The following is a 22,500-nucleotide window of genomic DNA, read 5'->3' on the forward strand; positions in this document are numbered from 1 at the left end:
GGCTCAGGCAGGCGTGGAGTGCAGTCTTCTCGGATCAGTTCTGAGTGACAGGCTATGGAAAATAAATCAAGCGTCAGTGTAGATCCCGACATATTGTAGCATCGAAGGGAAGAATTCACTGCACTCAGCAGCTTCAGATCTGAATAATTCCACGTGTCACCCAATACACCGGGGGAATGCTGAAGAGCACATTACCCTTGTGCAAGGGGAACATGGAGGAGGACAGCAATTTATTTTTCTGTTCCACAGAAGGTCTTGTTCATAGGAGAGTAATTGTAAGTTTTTGGTTTTTTTTTAATTGAGACATTAAATAATAATAATAATTATTATTTTTTATTATTATTATATTATTATACGCATTTAGTGAATACATTAAAAATCTGGGTGGAAAAAAATAAAACGAAAAACACCCACAATGTAGCTAAAATTTAGGGGTATATGTTGTTTTTTTAACATTTCAGTTAAAAACCTAATAATAAACACATTTTGTGGTTACATTAAAATAGATCTAAGTTATTCCCCCCCCCCAAAAAAAGGAAAATGCTGCTAAAATTATTGAGGGGTAATTGTTGTAGGGTTTTTAATTGGGACATCAATTATAACAAAATAAAGATTACACAAACTTTGTTATTGCATTAAAAATAAATCTGGTGTTAATATAAATAAAAAAAAACCACAATTTTACGTATATGATTTTTACTTTTTCTTATGTAGGCAACATATCTACTTCCATTTTTTTTTCCTCTTTAAATTGTATTACATTGATGTATTGTTTTATCATTAAGTAGTTATTTTGTACATTTTTTTGGGGCGGTACACTTGAAACACTGGCGAGTTATAAAAAAAGATAAATTTTAAAATAAAAATTATTTTTTTTTTCAATTGCCATGGGGATATGATTTTTTTTACCTGATTGTAAATGCAGCTGTTGTTTTGAATTTGGTGGGGGTTTTTTTAATTTTTTTTGCTTTACCATTGCTAAGGCCCTTTTGCACACTAGAAAATGGAATTTTCTTGAGAAAATTCTGCACCCTCTGAAATATTACCGCATTTGCGGTAAACAAACGCAGCAAACTGCACCCGAAAACCGCATGCGGTTTTACCGCAAATTTTCCGCATGGTGCCTACAATGGGTCAGTCTTCCCTGTATATAAAGCAATTTTTTTTTTATTGAAGTCAAACATGGTCTTAAACTCTTGTTATCTTTTTGACCACGCCCATTTGGCTATGAAGACTCGGTTTACATACAGGGAAGTAGGGGCCATATCTCCTCACCAGAGAGGCGCAGGATTCAGGACAACAGCAGCATTTATACCAGATGAAAAAATTAAAATACATATTTGTAGAAAGGGTCGGCTCCTTTGTATAACTGTATAGAATAAAAGTTGTGATACTCCCTTTACCAACCGCCTGCCGGTCTGAGGCTTTCCTAGTCCTCCGCCAGTCCTCCTACATCAGACACATGTGGATATCGTTATAAAACAGAAAAACCTGCGGCACATTTTGATTTCAGAGTGTAGGGCTAACCACCATATTGTATGAAAGTGTTAACCCCATACCAACTCCTATTAGCATATAGACAAAGAGAAAACACGGAGTTTTAAGGTGTAAATATTAAAATACCATTTTATTATAACAATTATTTAAAAATTCATAAGGAATAATAACATTCATTACACAATGGTTCTATGTAAAGATTAAATATACTGTATTGGAGGTACGGTGGGTAGGCAAGCATGCATAACTGGAAATACAGCCTTTTGTCCTGGCACACCAATATAATAGTAACTCCTAGATAGACAAATTAGCAATGTCAAAACATCAGGAGAGTAGGGGGAAGCGTGCAGGATATACCTAAGGCGCCAGTTACAGCAGCTTGCCGGTGGGAAGGAGACTCCACGTGGAAAACCCGACGTACGTTTCGTGATGGATTATGATCATTTCTTCATGGGCAAGTACCCTGACACTTGCCCATGAAGAAGCGACCATAATCCAAGTGTCAGGGTACTTGCCCATGAAGAAGCGACCATAATCCATCGCGAAACGTACGTCGGGTCTTCCACGTGGAGTCTCCTTCCCACCAGCAAGCTGCTGTAACTGGCGCCTTAGGTATGTATATCCTGCACGCTTCCCCCTACTCTCCTGATGTTTTGACATTGCTAATTTGTCTATCTAGGGGTTACTATTATATTGGTGTGCCAGGACAAAAGGGTGTATTTCCAGTTATGCATGCTTGCCTACCCACCGTACCTCCAATACAGTATATTTAATCTTTACATAGAACCAGTTGTGTCATGAATGTTATTATTCCTTATGAATTTTTAAATAATTGTTATAATATGTTTTTTTAATATTTACACCTTAAAACTCCATGTTTTCTCTTTGTCTACATGTGGATATCGTGGCTGGAGCCACATGCACAGAGACCTAGCGGAGCACCAGAGACGGCCGGTGTGCCACTTTTGCTCTCACGTTCCTATTGTTTAGTGTTGTTTTAACTGTTTCCATCTCTGTTCTTCTTGTCTCTTATTAACCTTGATTGTTTAATTGTTACTCCTTCAGCCTATCCGGTCTCTGCCGTCCTCTGCGCAGCCTGTTCAGTACCCAGCCGTCTCTTATCCACCCCCGCTCCTGCAAGTCTCACCCACTCAGCAGTACACTGTGGTACTATCTTCAGCTCTATTTTCTCTGTGCTTCTTGATCTGTGTGTATCTAATATATGTTTGTGTCTAACAGTTAAAATAAACCAAACTTTTTTTTTTTTTTTGTTCATTTATAATTTCATTATTTGCCATTCCACATTTGCAAAACTCAAAGAAAGTAGCATTTCCCGCAAAAATGTTTTGTATTTATTAATTTTTTTTTATTTTTAGCAGCGTCCTCTGCACCTCCTGGAAAGACCTCAGTACAAGTTGCATTGTTGTAAAAGTTGTAAAAATCTCAGCAGCCTTCAGCCACCACTAGGGGGCGCTAACCATATTAAGCTGCATACATCCTCTATGGACCTGAATAGAAGTAATATGCAATAAAGTGTAGAAATAATTCTCCAAAAATTGATTCTCATAACATTGGAGGCGTACAGAAGGGAATAAAAGATAAACTGGAAATATGGATTATATATGCATAATACATGGATGATGATTGCTGATTGATTCATGACCCAGGGCATCCGGCGGGTGCAGGAGAACGCTTCCACCTTTCATGGATAAACCTTTCCTTTCAGGGTTTTTAATCAAGTGAAATTGTTTAGTTGCTGTGGGATTTTCTTTCATTTTATATACAAAGGTTTCTTGGGATTTTTCTTGTTTAGACTTTTGCATCTTCAATTTTTTTTTTTTTTTTTTTATGCAGTGGGAAAAATCCTGAAGGAACATGGGGAGGGGGAAGGGGGAGCATTTCAAGAATCTACAATACAGGTCACCTCAAGTGCAAATACTTAATGAAACAAAAAGAATTCTCAAAGTTTGTCGGCTTTTTTTTTTTATATATATATATATATATATATATATATATATATATATATATATATATATATATATATATATATATATATATATATATATATATATATATATATATACAAAACTTCAGGTAATAAATAAAAAAAAAAAAAAAGCAAGGGCGTTGTCCAGGCTAAACATAAATTTCTAAGACACTCCGTGTGATTCCTGATTGCCAAATCTTGACAGTGTGCATCATGGGTGGGCACAGATGGGAAAGGGCCCCTGTGCTACAGCAATATATGGGCCCTTTGCAGCCCAATAATGTCTTTCCTATAACTCTTGGGTCCCTGTGCAGCTGCAGGTTGCACCAATAGTAAATATCACATCAGATGTGGAGTATGCACAATGTTAAGATTCTGCTGTTAGAGGTTCAGCAATTTACATAGCTTTGTTCACCTGCCGACTAGCTTCTCTGGATAGTACATTGAGAGAAAGGGTATGTGCACATGCTGCAGATTTAGTGCAGAAATTTTCTGCATGAAATCTGCACCTTCTGGCAGAAAAAAAATGCACAAAAAAACGCCTGCATGTTTGATGCGGTTTTTTTGGTACATTTTTTCTTATGAAGTCAATGGCTGAAAGGGCTTAAAAACACTGAAAAAAAACACCGCAACAATTGACATGCTGCAGGTTTTTTCTACACCAAATCTGCAAGGAAAAAAAAAGCAATGTGCACACAGCGCTTGAGAAATCTCAGACTTTGCTGGCTTCAGGATAGTCATGGAGATATTGGTGCAGATTACTCAAAAACCTTCTCCGTTATGCATTAGTGTGTACATACTCAAACAGAAAATTGGCTCATGATATGTAAATCACATATTTGTGATCACGTGATAAGCATTCAAGCTAGCATTAAAGGGGAATCCTGACATTGTGCATATTGCATGCTGCCAAGTTTCGGCAGTCTGAAGTCACATAGGAATTTGTTTAACCTGGAAAGTGTGTATGTATACATATACTGTATATGTGTGTATATGTGTGTATATATATATATATATATATATATATATATATATATATATATATATATAATTGTGTGTGTGTGTGTGTGTGTATATATGTATGTATATGTGTGTGTGTGTGTGTGTGTAATATATATAATAAATATATATATATATATAATATATATATATTTTATATATATATATATATATATATATATATATATATATATATATATATATATATATATATATATATATATATAATTAATTATACATAATTAAATTTTAGATGTTGATATTTTTCGTTTTAAGATCCTAGATACAGTGCCTACAAGTAGTATTCAAGCCCCTGCAGATTTAGCAGGTTTACGCATTCGGAATGAACTTGGCATTGTGACATTTGGACTGTAGATCAGCCTGGAAGTGTGAAATGCAGCAAAAAAGAATGTCATTTCTTTTTTTATTTTTTTTTTAAATTGTGAAAAGTTTATTCAAAGGGTCATTTATTATTCAACCCCTCAAACCACAAGAATTCTGTTTGGTTCCCCCAAAGTATTAAGAAGTAGTTCAGGCACAAAGAACAATGAGCTTCACATGTTTGGATTAATTATCTCTTTTTCCAGCCTTTTCTGACTAATTAAGACCCTCCCCAAACTTGTGAACAGCACTCATACTTGGTCAACATGGGAAAGACAAAGGAGCATTCCAAGGCCATCAGAGACAAGATCGTGGAGGGTCACAAGGCTGGCAAGGGGTACAAAACCCTTTCCAAGGAGTTGGGCCTACCTGTCTCCACTGTTGGGAGCATCATCCGGAAGTGGAAGGCTTATGGAACTACTGTTAGCCTTCCACGGCCTGGACAGCCATTGAAAGTTTCCACCCGTGCCGAGGCCAGGCTTGTCCGAAGAGTCAAGGCTAACCCAAGGACAACAAGGAAGGAGCTCCGGGAAGATCTCATGGCAGTGGGGACATTGGTTTCAGTCAATACCATAAGTAACGTACTCCACCGCAATGGTCTCTGTTCCAGACGAGCCCGTAAGGTACCTTTTACTTTCAAAGCGTCATGTCAAGGCTCGTCTACAGTTTGCTCATGATCACTTGGAGGACTCTGAGACAGACTGGTTCAAGGTTCTCTGGGCTGATGAGACCAAGGTCGAGATCTTTGGTGCCAACCACACACGTGACGTTTGGAGACTGGATGGCACTGCATACGACCCCAAGAATACCATCCCTACAGTCAAGCATGGTGGTGGCAGCATCATGCTGTGGGACTGTTTCTCAGCCAAGGGGCCTGGCCATCTGGTCCGCATCCATGGGAAGATGGATAGCACGGCCTACCTGGAGATTTTGGCCAAGAACCTCCGCTCCTCCATCAAGGATCTTAAGATGGGTCGTCATTTCATCTTCCAACAAGACAACGACCCAAAGCACACAGCCAAGAAAACCAAGGAAAAAATCAAGGTGTTGCAGTGGCCTAGTCAGTCTCCTGACCTTAACCCAATTGAAAACTTGTGGAAGGAGCTCAAGATTAAAGTCCACATGAGACACCCAAAGAACCTAGATAACTTGGAGAAGATCTGCATGGAGGAGTGGGCCAAGATAACTCCAGAGACCTCTGCCGGCCTGATCAGGTCTTATAAAAGACGATTATTAGCTGTAATTGCAAACAAGGGTTATTCCACAAAATATTAAACCTAGGGGTTGAATAATAATTGACCCACACTTTTATGTTGAAAATTTATTAAAATTTAACTGAGCAACATAACTTGTTGGTTTGTAAGATTTATGCATCTGTTAATAAATCCTGCTCTTGTTTGAAGTTTGCAGGCTCTAACTTATTTGCATCCTATCAAACCTGCTAAATCTGCAGGGGGTTGAATACTACTTGTAGGCACTGTATATAGGTCTAGTATCTTAAAAGTAATAATATTAAGAGCTAAAAGTTTTTGTGTGTGTGTGTATAATATATATAATCTCACACACACACACACACACACACACACACACACTTATATTATATTACATTTTTTTTTTTTTTTCCTTTTATGAGAAATTAGTACGATGTGTTCATAAGCCAGAGACTCTGATCGTTCCCGTTAGGATCCATATCCCAGATTGATTGCAGTATCTGGTGACTTGCTAATTACATCCATATTACTGTATCTTCAGTCTGTTGTAATATGAGTCTAATAATTGCCGATGAGGTGAAATCTGGGAGAGAGCACCATATACTGTAATTCTTTATGTAACCACTTTGCTTTTTTTTTTTTTCTCCATATTTATTTTTATTTTACCGCATGGTAATTCTCATTATCTTAAATCCCCATAATTACTCTCAGGGCTCCTCTAATCACCTTTTTTTGGATTGTCATTTTTATAGATTGTCCGAGATTTTGCTAACGCAGTCCAAAGCCGCTCTGGCAGCATTATCTATTTTCTTAATTATTTTTGAGCTCGGGGGATGTCTTCTGTATTGTTCCAGGATACAGTATGAACAATGCTACTCTAAGCTGTTTTTTTGCGATCCTCTGGGATGGCAGATAAAAAAAAAAATGATGATGATGAATCAACGTTACTTTAATTGTCAAGGTGTTAATTAAGTCGGGAGGAGGAATGAAGGCCATTTTTTTTTTTTTCTTGGAGTTGAAAAGCTTTTTTTTTTTTTTTTGCTTTTTTTTTTTCTTAGTGCTTGTGGCTTAATCTGTGATGTTTTCGTTGTGTTTGTCATTGTTATATTTCTATATACATGTGCACACATTTATATATTTTTTTAGGAAAAGATTACAAAAGATTATTCTCTACACTGTCTTGCACTGAAGATGTGACATTATTGCAATATTTTTCCCCATTGACTTCAGTGGTGCAAAAAATATTTAAAAATAAAACTCAACTTTATTATTATAAATTTCTTGAACACTAGTTATCCTAAAAAAAAAAATTAAAAATAGATATATAGATATATATATATATATATATATATAGATATATATAGATATATATAGATATATATAGATATATATAGATATATATAGATATAAAATTAAATAAATTTTTAAATAGAGTATGTTTTCTAGTATATTCTTTAATATATTATACATACACAGTGTGCACATATGTGTATATATGTATATATAATACATTTACACTGTGTATGTACTCTAATAAACATATATATATATTTTTTATATATAATATATATATTAGTACATAAAGTGTATATAGAATATAGATATATGTATATATAAAAGATAAATATATTATAAACACACACTGATATCTATATATATATCTATATATATATCTATATATATATCTATATATATATCTATATATATATATATATATATATATATATATATAATATATATATTATAAACACACACTGATAAATATATATATTATCTATATATATATATATATATATCTATATCCATCTCTATATCTATTTTATTTTTTACATATATATATATATATATATATATATATATATATATATATATATATATATATATATATATATATATATATTATATATAAAAAATAGAATTTTATATATATATATATATATGTAATATATACGGACGAGTATTAGTGTGTGTGTATAATATATAATTAGTTAGCTGATGGGAGTGAGTAGATGACCCCAGACCCCCAATAATCCTGATAAGGATAAGGTCCCAAAGTCTCCCCCTTCCAGGAGATGGAGTGGCACTGAGCATGTGCAGCCACAGCTCCTAAAGACATGGGATAGAGCAGTGGTCGCACATGCTCATTTTCATTTTATTCACACAGAGAATTGGCTATGTGTGCACAAGTATTTTTAGGAGAATTTTGGAGCAGAAACTAAGATAAATCTCTTCAAATCCTCTTCCAAAATGTAAAACTCCTGAAAAACGTTTCTGCTCCAAAAACTCTGCAAAAAATACTGTGTTCCCATAGCCAGCTTGGGATACCTGTTCTCGTGATGAATGTAGGCTCCAGTGGTTGTCCATAGTTACATTGGTTGAAAAAGGCCCCCGGTCCATCTAGTAAAACTTTCCTCCACTAATTATACCTTTTTGTCACTAAATTATTTATAACCAGCAATGTTGTGTGTACTGAGGAAATCATCCAGCCCTGATATAAAAGCTGTTATAGTATCTGCCATTACTACCTCTTGTGGTCGGCATTCCACAGTCTGACTGCTCTAACTGCAAAGAACCCTTTCCTATTTAGCTGCCGGAATCGCTTTTCTTCCACTCGCAGTGAGTGCCCCTGGTCCTTAATATTGTCTTAGGAAGGAATAAGTCTTGTGCCAGTCCTTTGTATTGACTGGCAAGGCACTGTGCTTCTTTTTGAATTTCAAGAGTTTAAAAGGTTGTTCCCATCCTCATAAATCCGTATGGTCAGATTGTGCTTGCAAAAACAAGCAATTTACTGCATATTAAAATTTTCAGCCGTTCTTGAGATATTAACACTTCTTTTTTTTTTTTTTTTTTCTTTTTTTTTCCTTATGCCTCATTTCCTTGGAGACCGACCACCGCTGTTAGACTAGCTCTTTTCTATTGCACAGCTTTGAAGCCGCCCAGGATGGCTGGAGATCGCTGTTAGGCCCTGTGCGCACGCTGCGTTTTTGGGTGGTTTGTTGCCCAAAACTACGTGCATTTCCTTCCCCAGCAAAGTCTATGAGAATTAAGAAAGGCTGTGCACACGCTGCTTCTTTTTTTTCCTTGCAGTTTTGGGTGCAGAAAAAAGAAGCAACATATAAAGTCTTTGGGCGTTTTTGAGCTGCGTTTTGCCATAGAAAACGGTAAAAAAAAACAAAACTCATGGGCAAAAATGCACCGAAATGCGGCAAAAACGCACGTGTATTTTGGATTAGTTTTTCTGCCAGAGGGTGTTTTTTTTCGCTGAAGGCACAAAACTGCAGCGTGCGCACATAATACACTGGGACTAAAATGTTTTTTGATGATGGCCATGATAAATTTAATTAATTAATTTTTTATATGTAGAAATTTCAAGAAAATGAATATATTTTTGATATCGACTCTGATGTCTCCGGTTTGTAAGGCCTCGGCTGCGGCCGCCGAGCTGCTCTGATCCGTGCTCGTACTGCGGTCGGTGGCTCGAGCCTCTCACAGACCCGGTGGTCACGTCGCTCTGTAAGGGGGGGGGTTGGCGCTACACGCGGGGGAATGCGGGTGTTTGGTTTTGGCACTGGTAGTCCGCTCCCCGGCGTGTAAGTGTCGTAGGAGCCCCTTTTGCCCACAGGCGCTGGCCCTTGGATCTCTGGCCTCTGACGGTGGCTTTTATCTGGACGGGTTGGGCTGTTGCCTTCAATCGGGACTTTGATGGGAATGAACCCCTGAGGTCCAGACCACAATCAGTTAATTCGACTATGGTGGTGGCTTATAGCCTAGTTCGGGGTCTGTGTACCCTGCCTGGTGCTCCGGTATCCTGTTGGCTCCCCGGTTCGGTTTCGGCGGGCCGCTACCCTGTCCCGGTCCCTCAGGGTTCCACCGGTCGTATTCCCGGTCTCCTGCAGGCGGCCACTGCCGTCTGCCTGCCTGACTGTTCTGGGGTCCTAGGCTCCAACCCAGGCCCCGCGCAGAACTGTACTTCACTACTCTCCACTCTGCTGTACGCAACTGAACTGTCTACTGTGTTCCTGCCTCAGGCCAGCAGACTCCTCGGGGGGCGTGTCTTTCCGCCTGACTCCGCCCACCTGGTGTGCCTGTCTGACTCTGAGGGAGGCAATCAGGTCTTTGTGGTTGACTGGTGGTACCTTTCTAGTGTGGGGGGTGTGCGGTGAGTGTAGTAACCTGTGACCCCTGGGGTCCAGGGCGTCACATAAGCATGTGCACATAGCCTTACTTCCTAATCCCGGGCCTCTTCAGCTCAGTGCTTGCAAGCTATAGACCGCAGCGGTGGTCGGTCTCCTAGGCAACGAGCTGTAAACTAAAGAAAAATGTTAATATCTCAAGAACGGCTGCAAATTTTAATAAACAGTAAATTGCAAAAAATAATGTTTTTACAAGCACTATCCCTTTATGCAGAGGAGAATAACCCTTGAAGGGATTTTCTGAATAAGAAATTGACAATGAGTGCATGGTACACATGGAATTTGGATATTACTTTATTTTCGGCATTATTGTTGGTATGGTGTTTGTGTTTTTGTTTCTAACTTTTGATCTCCTCATTCCAGCCAGACAACCTGGGCTCTCAGTTTAGCCATATGAGTCTTGCCAGACAGCCTTCGGCAGAGTCTTCGGATTCTCATTCGACCATGTTCCAGTCCACCGTGGTGCTTCAACCTTCTGCACAGTCCGGCTACATCATGGCGCTCCCACCTCCCCCTCCTCCGCCGCCCCTCGGACAGTCTGTGCCACCCCCCAACTTTTCTGCCTCCAGCCAGCCTGTCAATCCTACAGTGCTCCAGCCGCAGGGATACATCCAGCCCCCCTCTCTCCAGCAGGTACGGGCTCCTCTGGGACCGGCTCCGGTGCTAATGAGGAAGATGTCAGTAAAGGACACCAGGAGCTTCCAGCGGCTGTTAATGGTGAAGTCGTGTTCATTAGCGGAATCCGGTTTCGGGCTTGAAGGTTTATTATGTGACAACAGACTCATTTGCGGGAGTCTGTATTATATTGGCAAAATGTGCCGTGTGGAGAAAAGCGCCATTAAAATAATTTTTAGCTCAATTTTGCATAAGTTAACATTTTCCAATCATGAAATCGCAGCTGTACTGAAATTGTAATGTGTTTTTATATTGGCATTATGTTGGCTCATGATCAAGATGGCAATTGAGTCGGACGGGGGTGGGAAATAATTGAATGACTATGGAACTTTAAAAGTCAAATTTTGCTTAAATGTTAACTTTTTTTATTTTATTGGGATTTTTTTTTTTTTTTTTTCCCCCTCTAGATGCCAACCTGCTACTGTGCTCCAAACCAGTATCCTCACTCGAACCAACAATATCGGCCCGTATCCTCAGTCCAGTTCAGTTCGCAACCAAACCAAACACTGCCACAAGCCGCCCACCAAACAGGTTTGTATTTTTGTCATCCGGCAAACCTTCCCTTCCCCGACGCTTGTATCGGCTGTGCGTTAGACGTGGAGCGGCGGGATGCGGGCCCGGGGCGCTGTATGAGAGGGATTAAGTTTCTCACAGTGAACCGGTCTCTTTTCCAGCCACTTTCTCTTCTTCGGGTCCATTTCTGGTTTCGTAACTTCGTCTTTCTCCACGGTTCCAGTGCCAAAATTTCAATGTTTCCTAAATTTTGCTCACAATTCTACAATGGGGTCATAATCGCGGAAATTGACCCGTGTAGAGAACACTATAGGCTTTTAATTTCTGCCCTTATCAGTCAAAGGGGATATTTGGAGCCGTCCAACGCTGCTCACTTCAACATTAGATGTGTTTTGTGTCGATGACGTTACGACCCCTCAATCCTGCAGAAACGCGTGCCTGATCAGCAAATATCGTGCATGTGTCCTCTCCTAGTAAACAGAATGAGTGCTAAATCTGTCTATCGTTCATACGTCTCTGCTCGGTACTTAACTAGTGATGAGTGAGCACTACCATGCTCAGGTGCTCAGTACTCGTATCTAGTGATGAGCGGGCACTACCATGCTCAGGTGCTCAGTACTCGTAACTAGTGATGAGCGGGCACTACCATGCTCAGGTGCTCAGTACTCGTAACTAGTGATGAGCGGACAGTACCATGCTCAGGTGCTCAGTACTCGTATCTAGTGATGAGCGGGCACTACCATGCTCAGGTGCTCGGTACTTAACTAGTGATGAGTGAGCACTACCATGCTCAGGTGCTCAGTACTCGTATCTAGTGATGAGCGGGCACTACCATGCTCAGGTGCTCAGTACTCGTAACTAGTGATGAGCGGGCACTACCATGCTCAGGTGCTCAGTACTCGTAACTAGTGATGAGCGGACAGTACCATGCTCAGGTGCTCAGTACTCGTAACTAGTGATGAGCGAGCACTACCATGCTCAGGTGCTCAGTACTCGTAACTAGTGATGAGCGGGCACTACCATGCTCGGGTGCTCAGTACTGGTAACTAGTGATGAGCGGGCACTACCATGCTCGGGTGCTCAGTACTGGTAACTAGTGATGAGTGAGCACTACCATGCTCAGGTGCTCAGTACTCGTATCTAGTGATGAGCGGGCACTACCATGCTCAGGTGCTCAGTACTCGTAACTAGTGATGAGCGGGCACTACCATGCTCAGGTGCTCAGTACTTGTAACTAGTGATGAGCGAGCACTAGCATGCTCAGGTGCTCAGTACTTGTTACTAGTGATGAGCGGGCACTTCCATGCTCGGGTGCTCAGTACTGGTAACTAGTGATGAGCGGGCACTACCATGCTCGGGTGCTCAGTACTCGTAACTAGTGATGAGCGGGCACTACCATGCTCGGGTGCTCAGTACTGGTAACTAGTGATGAGCGGGCACTACCATGCTCGGGTGCTCAGTACTGGTAACTAGTGATGAGCGGGCACTACCATGCTCGGGTGCTCAGTACTGGTAACTAGTGATGAGCGGGCACTACCATGCTCAGGTGCTCAGTACTCGTAACTAGTGATGAGCGGGCACTACCATGCTCGGGTGCTCAGTACTGGTAACTAGTGATGAGCGGGCACTACCATGCTCAGGTACTCAGTACTCGTAACTAGTGATGAGCGGGCACTACCATGCTCGGGTGCTCAGTACTGGTAACTAGTGATGAGCGGGCACTACCATGCTCAGGTGCTCAGTACTCGTAACTAGTGATGAGCGGGCACTACCATGCTCGGGTGCTCAGTACTGGTAACTAGTGATGAGCGGGCACTACCATGCTCAGGTGCTCAGTACTAGTAACTAGTGATGAGCGAGCACTACCATGCTCCGGTGCTCAGTACTTGTAACTAGTGATGAGCGAGCACTACTATGCTCGGGTGCTCAGTACTAGTAACTAGTGATGAGAGGGCACTACCATGCTCGGGTGCTCAGTACTTGTAACTAGTGATGAGCGAGCACTACTATGCTCGGGTGCTCAGTACTAGTAACTAGTGATGAGCGAGCACTACCATGCTCCGGTGCTCAGTACTTGTAACTAGTGATGAGCGAGCACTACTATGCTCGGGTGCTCAATAGTAGTAACTAGTGATGAGTGGGCACTACCATGCTCGGGTGCTCAGTACTAGTAACTAGTGATGAGCGGGCACTACCATGCTCGGGTGCTCGGTACTGGTAACTAGTGATGAGCGGGCACTACCATGCTCGGGTGCTCTGTACTGGTAACTAGTGATGAGTGGGCACTACCATGCTCGGGTGCTCAGTACTGGTAACTAGTGATGAGCGAGCACTACCATGCTTGGGTGCTCTGTACTGGTAACTAGTGATGAGCGGGCACTACCATGCTCCGGTGCTCAGTACTTGTAACTAGTGATGAGTGAGCACTACCATGCTCAGGTGCTAAGTACTTGTAACTAGTGATTGAGCACTACCATGCACGGGTGCTCAGTACTCGTAACTAGTGATTGAGCACTACCATGTTTGGCATTTTTAATTAGTGATGAGCGAGCACTACCATGCACGGGTGCTCAGGACCCATAACAAGCAGTCAGATGGGCTCGACTCGTGTATCAAATATAATGGAAGTCAATGGAAAACTCCTCCATTTTTCGGAAGATGCCCATCCGAGCATCCAACTACTCATTACGAGACCAGAGCATGGTAGTGCTCACTCATCACTAGATACAAAGTTCTTGATACCATTCACTCCCAGTGGCTAAGTGAGCAGCGCCCGATAACCCTTAACCATTTATGAAGATTACTAAATTTTGCAAAATTTGTTTTCTTAAATTTCATTATCCTGCCTTATTTTGTACTTGTCAAAGTTAGCTGAACCTTTGGAATATAGAGTCCTGCTTCTTGTGTTCATAGTCTTACATGCAGCTAATGTTGATTTGCAGCAGAAAATTTGTTAAGAAACGAAAGAAATTTTCAGGCTCTTCAGGTACCTGATGAAGACCCTGGTTTAGGGTTGAAACGTTGTTAAGTTTTCATATTGAATAGGTGATGGCTTATTGATTGACGTTGGTTTGTCCTCTGTTCGTCAGTAGGGGGCGCTTTTATTTCCCCTTAGGATGGAGTAGCAGTTCTCATGTACGATCGCCGCTCCATTCATTCTCTATAGGGTGAGCGTGTGCAGTGGTCACGAGTGTGGGTCTGACCCTCACTTTTGTCGCACCTTCATTGTCTGCGCTCCTCTGTTCAGATGTAAATGAGGGAAATGTAACTTACCCTTGTTATGTAGATGACTTTCGTGTTATTTACGCCTTTTTGGACACCTTTTACAATCGTCTTACAATTATAGTTCGGCATTTAGCGGAGAAGTCATTGAATGCGGCGGTAAATGTTCCTGTTCGGCCCATTGTTCAGGCGGCAGCGGCCCTATTATTGCTGAACTCCTTTTATGCTATTATTGAAATGTAAATTAAATTCTCTTGTATTGTGGCGCTGAGCGCTCGGCTCTCATGTCACGCGCCGCTGTACAGGGAGCGTTACTTGAAGCGAGAGCCTCTGTTGATGCGCGGCGGGGAGCGTTTGTTCTTCAAAAAGGCTCAGACGGAGAATTAAACATAACAGGAGATTTTTACTGATCTGTTATTGTGGCGCTCCATACACAATTGGATTTGGGAAGGTTGGACTTCGGGCTGCTGGTAGTCAAAGGCTAAGTCCACGCAATGTCTTACAAGATCTGCAGTCATTGTACAAGGTATCCTTGCTATCCGCATTGGTGGGTGCAACAATGGGCCCCATAATAACTGCAGTGGTGGAGCAGTCTATGCTCTTGGTATTACCGCCATAGCGTAAAATGACATACATGTAGGTCTTCATTGGAACTATCTGCACGATGCTGTAGTGTATGTCAAGGTGATCTCATGGGGATGACACCTGTACCTGTACCTTGATACGTCAGCTCTAGAAAAGCCAGGATTGGACCCCCTCCCCCCCGATCAGTGGCATAGCAATTGGTGTGCCCCCTAATAAAGTACTAGTGCCCACTATATCTCCCTAATAATAAGCGTCCCCTTTTTGAAAACCTTAATGCCCCTTAAAAATTGAGTGTCCACTCAAGAAGTGGTAAAGCATCTTTTATACCAAAACTCTCCACCATAAAAGGTTCATACTTGCCTAAACCAGTAGACTCAATCCTAGTCTCTCCTGCACTAAGACTAAGGGGGGCTTTACACGTTGCGACATCGCTTCTGAAATATTGTCAAGGTCACGTCGTTAGTGACGCACATCCGGCGCCGGTAGCGACATCGCAACGTGTAATTCCTAGATGCGCCGATAAACGATTGCAAAAGCGTCGAAAATCCGAGATCTGTGTAGTGTCGGTCATTTTCCTAATGTCTCACCAATAGGAGATACGATGTTGTTCCTCGCTCCTGAGGCAGCACACATCGCTGTGTATGAAGCCGCAGGAGCGAGGAACATCTCCTTACCTGCCTCCACCGGCTATGCGGAAGGAAGGAGGTGAGCGGGATGTTATGTCTCGCTCATCTCCGCCCCTTCGCTTCTATTGGCCGGACGATTAGTGATGTCGCTGTGACGCCGAACGCACCTCCCCCTTGGAGGGATTGTTCGGCAGTCACAGCGACGTCGCCGAGCAGGTAAGTGCGTGTGAAGCTGCCGTAGCGATAATGTTCACTACGGCAGCAATCACCACATATCACATGTGCGACGGGGGTGGGTACTATCGTGCTAGCGATGTCGCAGCGTGCAAAGTACCCCTAAGACTGCACAATGCAATTTCATTATTTGGCCACCTTTGTCGTGACAAAAAGTGGTGGAGCCCATAGCTCCCTATTTTCCTGCTCCACCACAGGGTCCATCCATATCTGCATCATGTTGATGGCAATACTGTTCAAAGTGTCGCCTGCCAGAAGTCCGGAGGATGTGCACTGACATGGAGCTTCAGCTCCACCATCACCACTGATACTATCTGTTTCAATTGTGCTCTTAAGAAGTCTGAGGCCCAGGCACCCACCCTTCCCCTGGCAGCACTGTCAGGATTCACCGGTGTTGCCGGAGAGAGCAGGTAGTCACCTGAACATAAGTATATGATTTGCATACTTACAGCCACATTCCCACTAGGCTGAGCATGACTAGTCTGCATGTGGCCAAATGTACTGTATGTAATGGTGACCACCGCCTTCAATGGCAGGCAACACCAGAGACTACGGACATGGTGTAAGAATTCAAATGTCTAATAGTGTGTGTGTGTATATATATGTGTATATGTATATATATATATATATATATATGTATGTATATATGTGTGTATATATATGTATGTATGTGTATATGTATGTATGTGTATATGTATGTATGTGTGTATATGTATGTATATATGTGTGTATATATATATATATGTATGTATATGTATGTGTATATGTATGTATGTGTATATGTATGTATGTATGTGTATATGTATGTATGTATGTGTGTATGTATGTATGTGTGTATGTATGTATGTGTGTATGTATGTATGTGTGTATGTATATGTATGTGTGTATATATATGTATGTGTATATGTATATATATGTATGTATGTATATATATATATATATATATATATATATATATATATATATATATATATATATATATATATATATATATATATATATATATATATATATATATATATATATATATATATATGTATGTATATGTATGTATGTATATAATATATATAATTTTAATTTTATGGGGTCTTTCTGGGGTGCACCCGAGCCCATCCATGTTGGCCTTGTAAACTAGGGTGTCTGTCCTGTGGGGTGCACTTATATAGTGCTGGACAGCTGTAATACTATTGGTGTCACTACAGGTAAGAGGCTGAAAGCCAGACACTGTGCATCCCATGTACCTGTGTGACCAGCGCCCTATACAAGTCTTATCCATGTGCAGTTTTAATAGTGATCGCCCACCCCCTCCATGTATTGATAGGTTGTAGTAATGGTCTCCTCAGTATTTTGCACCTCTGCTGCCCCCAGCTATATAAGGGGGCTGCCGCACCCTCTTAATACATTAGTTTCTGTGGCCTGGGCAGGTAAATACCTTTCTTTTTGCTGTGTTAGTATTTGAAAATTATGGGGAATTTCAATTTCTTTTTCTGTGTCTTTTGCTTTTAAATTGACTGCAGAATTACGGCACAATCCTGGACAACCCCTTTAAGATACCTTATGTATGTTGTCTAAAATAATGACTATAGAAATGACCGGTCCTGCAAAAAACGTAAATTAGCTTTTACAATGCAAGGAAAAAAAAGTAGTTGTGTAAGGTTAGAAAACCATTGTGGGTGTCTTACTTCTAAATCCAGTGCCAAAGTCAATGGGATGGAGTTGCAATTCCATAACGCCACCTATGGTCAGGAGTGGCGCTGTATTCATTTGCAGTCATGAGTCTTTAATTCTGGACAATCCCTTTAAGGAGTTAGGTTTTGAACCGTGTGGTGATGTGGCCTCTGACCTCTTGGACTGTATCGATGACCAGGTTTTCCTTTTTACGTTCCAGCTTACCCTGCAGTAATGCCCAGCCAGCAGCCGACCTACCAAGGCATGGTCAATGTGCAGCAGCCCCAGAATCAGACGTTGGTCAGTGGGCAACATGGCAACATTGCCAATCCTATCCAAGGTGTCATGGTGCAGTACTCCTCAGTGCCCTCATACCAGGTAGTGCCAGTATGGCTGAGATAAAGCCTGTGCGTAGAACGTAACCTGCTATACCTGTGCTCCATTGCCAGATGGCGGCTTTATACAGTGTCATAACCTGACGGACTTGTTTTCTTAGGTTCCGGTTCGGCAAGGCTCCCAGTCGGTGCCACAACAGCCATATCACCAACAGGTGCTCATTCCTAACCAGTCCCACCAGGGGCCATTACCGACCACGGGGATGCCAGTCTACTACAGTGTCATCTCGCCAGGACAGCAGAATAACTTGAGGTACGGTGTGTGTGTGTGTATGTATATATGTGTGTGTATGTATGTATGTATGTATGTATGTATGTATGTATGTGTATATATATATATATATATATATATAATATATATATATATATGTATATATATATATCTATATATATATATATCAGTCATATGTAAAAGTTTGGGCACCCCTATTAATGTATGTTAACCTTTTTTCTTTATAACAATTTGGGTTTTTGCTATTTCAGTTTCATATATCTAATAACTGATGGACTCAGTAATATTTCTGGATTGAAATGAGGTTTATTGTACTAACAGAAAATGTGCAATCCGCATTTAAACAAAATTTGACCAGTGCAAAAGTATGGGCACCCTTATGAATTTCTTGATTTGAACACTCCTAACTACTTTTTACAGACTTGCTAAAGCACTAAATTGGTTTTGTAACCTCATTAAGCTTTGCACTTCATAGGCAGGTGAATCCAATCATGAGAAAAGGTAGTTAAGGTGGCCACTTGCAAGTTGTTCTCCTATTTGAATCTCCTATGAAGAGTGGCATCATGGGCTCCTCAAAACAACTCCCAAATGATCTGAAAACAAAGATTATCCAACATAGTTGTTCAGGGGAAGGTACAAAAAGTTGTCTCAGAGATTTAAACTGTCAGTTTCCACTGTGAGGAGCATAGTAAGGGAATGGAAGAACACAGGTACAGTTCTTGTTAAGCCCAGAAGTGTCAGGCCAAGAAAGATATCAGAAAGGCAGAGAAGAAGAATGGTGAGAACAGTCAAGGACAATCCACAGACCACCTCCAAAGACCTGCAGCTTCATCTTGCTGCAGATGGTGTCACTGTGCATAGGTTAACAATACAGCGCACATTGCACAAGGAGAAGCTGTATGGGAGAGTGATGCGAAAGAAGCCGTTTCTGCAAGCACGCCACAAACAGAGTCGCCTGAGGTATGCAAAAGCACATTTGGACAAGTCAGTTACATTTTGGAAGAAGGTCCCGTGGACTGATAAAACAAAGATTGAGTGGTTTGGTCATACAAAAAGGTGTTATGCATGGCGGCAAAAAAACACGGCATTCCAAGAAAAGCACTTGCTACCCACAGTAAAATTTGGTGGAGGTTCCATCATGCTTTGGGGCTGTGTGGCCAATGCCGGCACCGGGAATCTGGTTAAAGTTGAGGGTCGCATGGATTCAACTCAGTATCAGCAGATTCTTGACAATAATGTGCAAGAATCAGTGACGAAGTTGAAGTTACGCAGGGGATGGATATTTCAGCAACACAATGATCCAAAACACCGCTCCAAATCTACTCAGGCATTCATGCAGAGGAACAATTATAATGTTCTGCAATGGCCATCCCAGTCCCCAGACCTGAATATCATTGAAAATCTGTGGGATGATGTGAAGCGGCTGTCCATGCTCGGCGACCATCAAACTTAACTGAACTGGAATTGCTTTGTAAACAGGAATGGTCAAATCTACCTTCATCCAGGAACTCATTAAAAGCTACAGGAAGCGCTAGAGGCTGTGATTTTTGCAAAAGGAGGATCTACAAAATATTAATGTCACTTTTATGGTGAGGTGCCCATACTTTTGCACCGTTCAAATTTTGTTTAAATGCGGATTGTACATTTTCTGTTAGTACAATAAACCTCATTTCAATCCAGAAATATTACTCAGTCCATCAGTTATTAGATATATGAAACTGAAATAGCAAAAACCCAAATTATTATAAAGAAAAAAGGTTAACATTAATAGGGGTGCCCAAACTTTTTCATAGGACTGTGCGCGTGCGTGTGTGTGTGTGTGTGTGTGTATGTGTGTGTGTATATATATATATATATATATATATATATATATATATATATATATATATATATATATATATATATATATATATATATATATATATATATATATATATATATATATATATATATATATATATAATATATATATATATACACACACATACATACTAAATAAATATATATATTATATATATATATATTTAGTATGTATGTGTGTGTATATATATATATATTATATATATATATATATATATATATATATATATATATATATATTTATTTTTAATATATATATTATATTAGATGCGCACTGTGATAATCTACGACGTGTAGCTCATATAACACAATTTCCAACTCCGCAGCTCCTCCATGGGGTATATGCAGCATCCAGGGTCTGACCAGATGCAATTTCCAAGGGCGACATCTCCGTGTAGCTCTCAGCCGCTGCCAGGTCCTCCATGTGCAGGTATATACCATGCAGGGGTGGAAATAGAAAAGTTGTTTTTTTTCCTCTTTTATTGCAGTTCAGCTCCATATACTGGAATGGAATCAGCTGCAATATTGGTCGCTGCCTATAATCAGGAGTGACGCTGTTTTTTTTATTAATTATTTTTATTTTTTTTATTTTTTTGATGTTTTTTTCCATTTTTTTTCTCCAACAGTACCAGCACCGCCCCCTCCTGGTGGAATGGTAATGATGCAGCTCAATGTTCCTAACAACCCGCCACCTCAAACACATTCACCTCCTCAGTGGAAGCCAAATAAATACTATTGTGACCACCAGAGGGCTCATAAAACGGCCGAGTACGGGAGCCTGGATCCGTCTATCCATGTAAATATTGGGGGAGGGGATGCATGTGCTTGTCAATGGATTTTTAACATTTTTTTGTGACTTCGGAGTCTGCATCAGTACATTTTGGAAATATTTCCTGTTTGGCACAGGTTTACGGTATTATTTCTCCAGCCACATACTTTGTGTTGGAACTAGGCGCCAGCCATGTAACTTGTAGCTCTTGGCATATGCAGCCAGGGCGGCCTTTATGCTTTAGGATGTTCTATCAGTTATCCAGAGGATGCCATGCAATGCAAAAATATAAGCGCTATATTGTATGGTGTCCTAATTAAATGACCAGCTTTGACCACATGAATAGTGGTTTGCAGCGCTGCCGCCAGTTTGCACTGCAAAAGTATATATATATTTTTTTGCTGTGCTTACATATTTACCGCCATATAGTGCTCACAAATACCAACATATAGTGATCACGTAACATTATGTATGGAATTCAAAGCAAATATTAATTGGTGGTGGGCACAAGCTGTAATTCTCATTCCATCATTTGCGCCCCTATTCATGTCACCTAATGAGTTAATTTTACCACAGTAGCGTTTGCACAGGCCAAATGGTTTATTTACATGCGTATAGCGGGTTTATTTTAGGTTTCATGTTACGACCACAATTCCCAGCTTAGCTGCTGTTCTCCTTACCTGGACTAACAGCCTCAACGGGGAAATATGGCGCACGACATGACTTACAACACAAGGGGTACACTGGGGACACTTTAACAATGGTGGACCCTAGCGCTAGTGAACGGGAAGATGGACACCTCATTCACTCACCTGCAACTGTGCCCTGCACTCCTAGCCAGTCCCTATATTGGTTCCTGACCTGTCGCTGAGCAGGAACCTGAAACCCTGAGTGAACCTACAATAGTCCTGGCTAGTGAGTGGACAGGTAAGGGATGCTAGCCCCACTGCTGCACTAAAACAACGCATAAGGAACATAAAGACAGACAGAGGGAAACACACCAACAGACCGGAGTTAAGGCTGTGACTTGAACCGTAAAATATAGATACTATACGTTTGTGTGAATAAACCCTGAACGTATCCAGAGCGTATTTACTCATAGATAGCAACTCCAATATTCTAATTGTTTCAGCGTTTACAATGATCGGAAGGGCCTAATCTATACAGCGAGTAGCAGATTGACTTCTACCTGCTGGTTGGTACCATTTATGTCCCTTTGTGCCACACTAAGGGGGACGTCTATCCATAAATGTCTCATAGATGCAGTCCTACCCACACTCATCTGGAGAGCAGTGGTCCCCAGACCCCTCGTCCTGCGAGTGCTGCGACCACCGGTGCATGGGAGTTCCAAAAACTGGTGCGGACACTTGACAGCCGCTAACGGGAACCCATCATTTGCAGCGGCGGCAGGATGGGAAGGCCGGGCACCCCCGTTCTAGAGATGACAGTCTGG

The 22,500-nt window shown here is 41.0% G+C and overlaps 1 protein-coding gene across 9 annotated transcripts in view; it reads left to right on the forward strand.

The window, feature by feature from the left end:
- The window catches only part of R3HDM1 (R3H domain containing 1), a 132,134-nt gene that overhangs the window by 103,733 nt on the left and 5,901 nt on the right, over positions 1 to 22,500 (forward strand). For 6 of the 9 annotated variants that reach the window (XR_012724725.1, XM_075317152.1, XM_075317144.1 and 3 more), the window contains 7 exons: positions 2,563 to 2,664; positions 10,632 to 10,901; positions 11,351 to 11,474; positions 18,012 to 18,169; positions 18,288 to 18,439; positions 20,605 to 20,708; positions 20,905 to 21,074. Coding sequence is in view for 8 of the 9 variants with exons in the window: in XM_075317152.1 (XP_075173267.1) it covers positions 2,563 to 2,664; positions 10,632 to 10,901; positions 11,351 to 11,474; positions 18,012 to 18,169; positions 18,288 to 18,439; positions 20,605 to 20,708; positions 20,905 to 21,074 (1,080 nt within the window). In the remaining variant the exon portion in view is untranslated. The remainder of the gene's footprint in view (positions 1 to 2,562; positions 2,665 to 10,631; positions 10,902 to 11,350; positions 11,475 to 18,011; positions 18,170 to 18,287; positions 18,440 to 20,604; positions 20,709 to 20,904; positions 21,075 to 22,500) is intronic. The other 3 variants (XM_075317148.1, XM_075317151.1, XM_075317147.1) reach the window with 2 other exon arrangements.

The sequence above is a fragment of the Anomaloglossus baeobatrachus genome, chromosome 7 (assembly GCF_048569485.1).
Source record: "Anomaloglossus baeobatrachus isolate aAnoBae1 chromosome 7, aAnoBae1.hap1, whole genome shotgun sequence".
NCBI classification, from domain to species: domain Eukaryota; kingdom Metazoa; phylum Chordata; class Amphibia; order Anura; family Aromobatidae; genus Anomaloglossus; species Anomaloglossus baeobatrachus.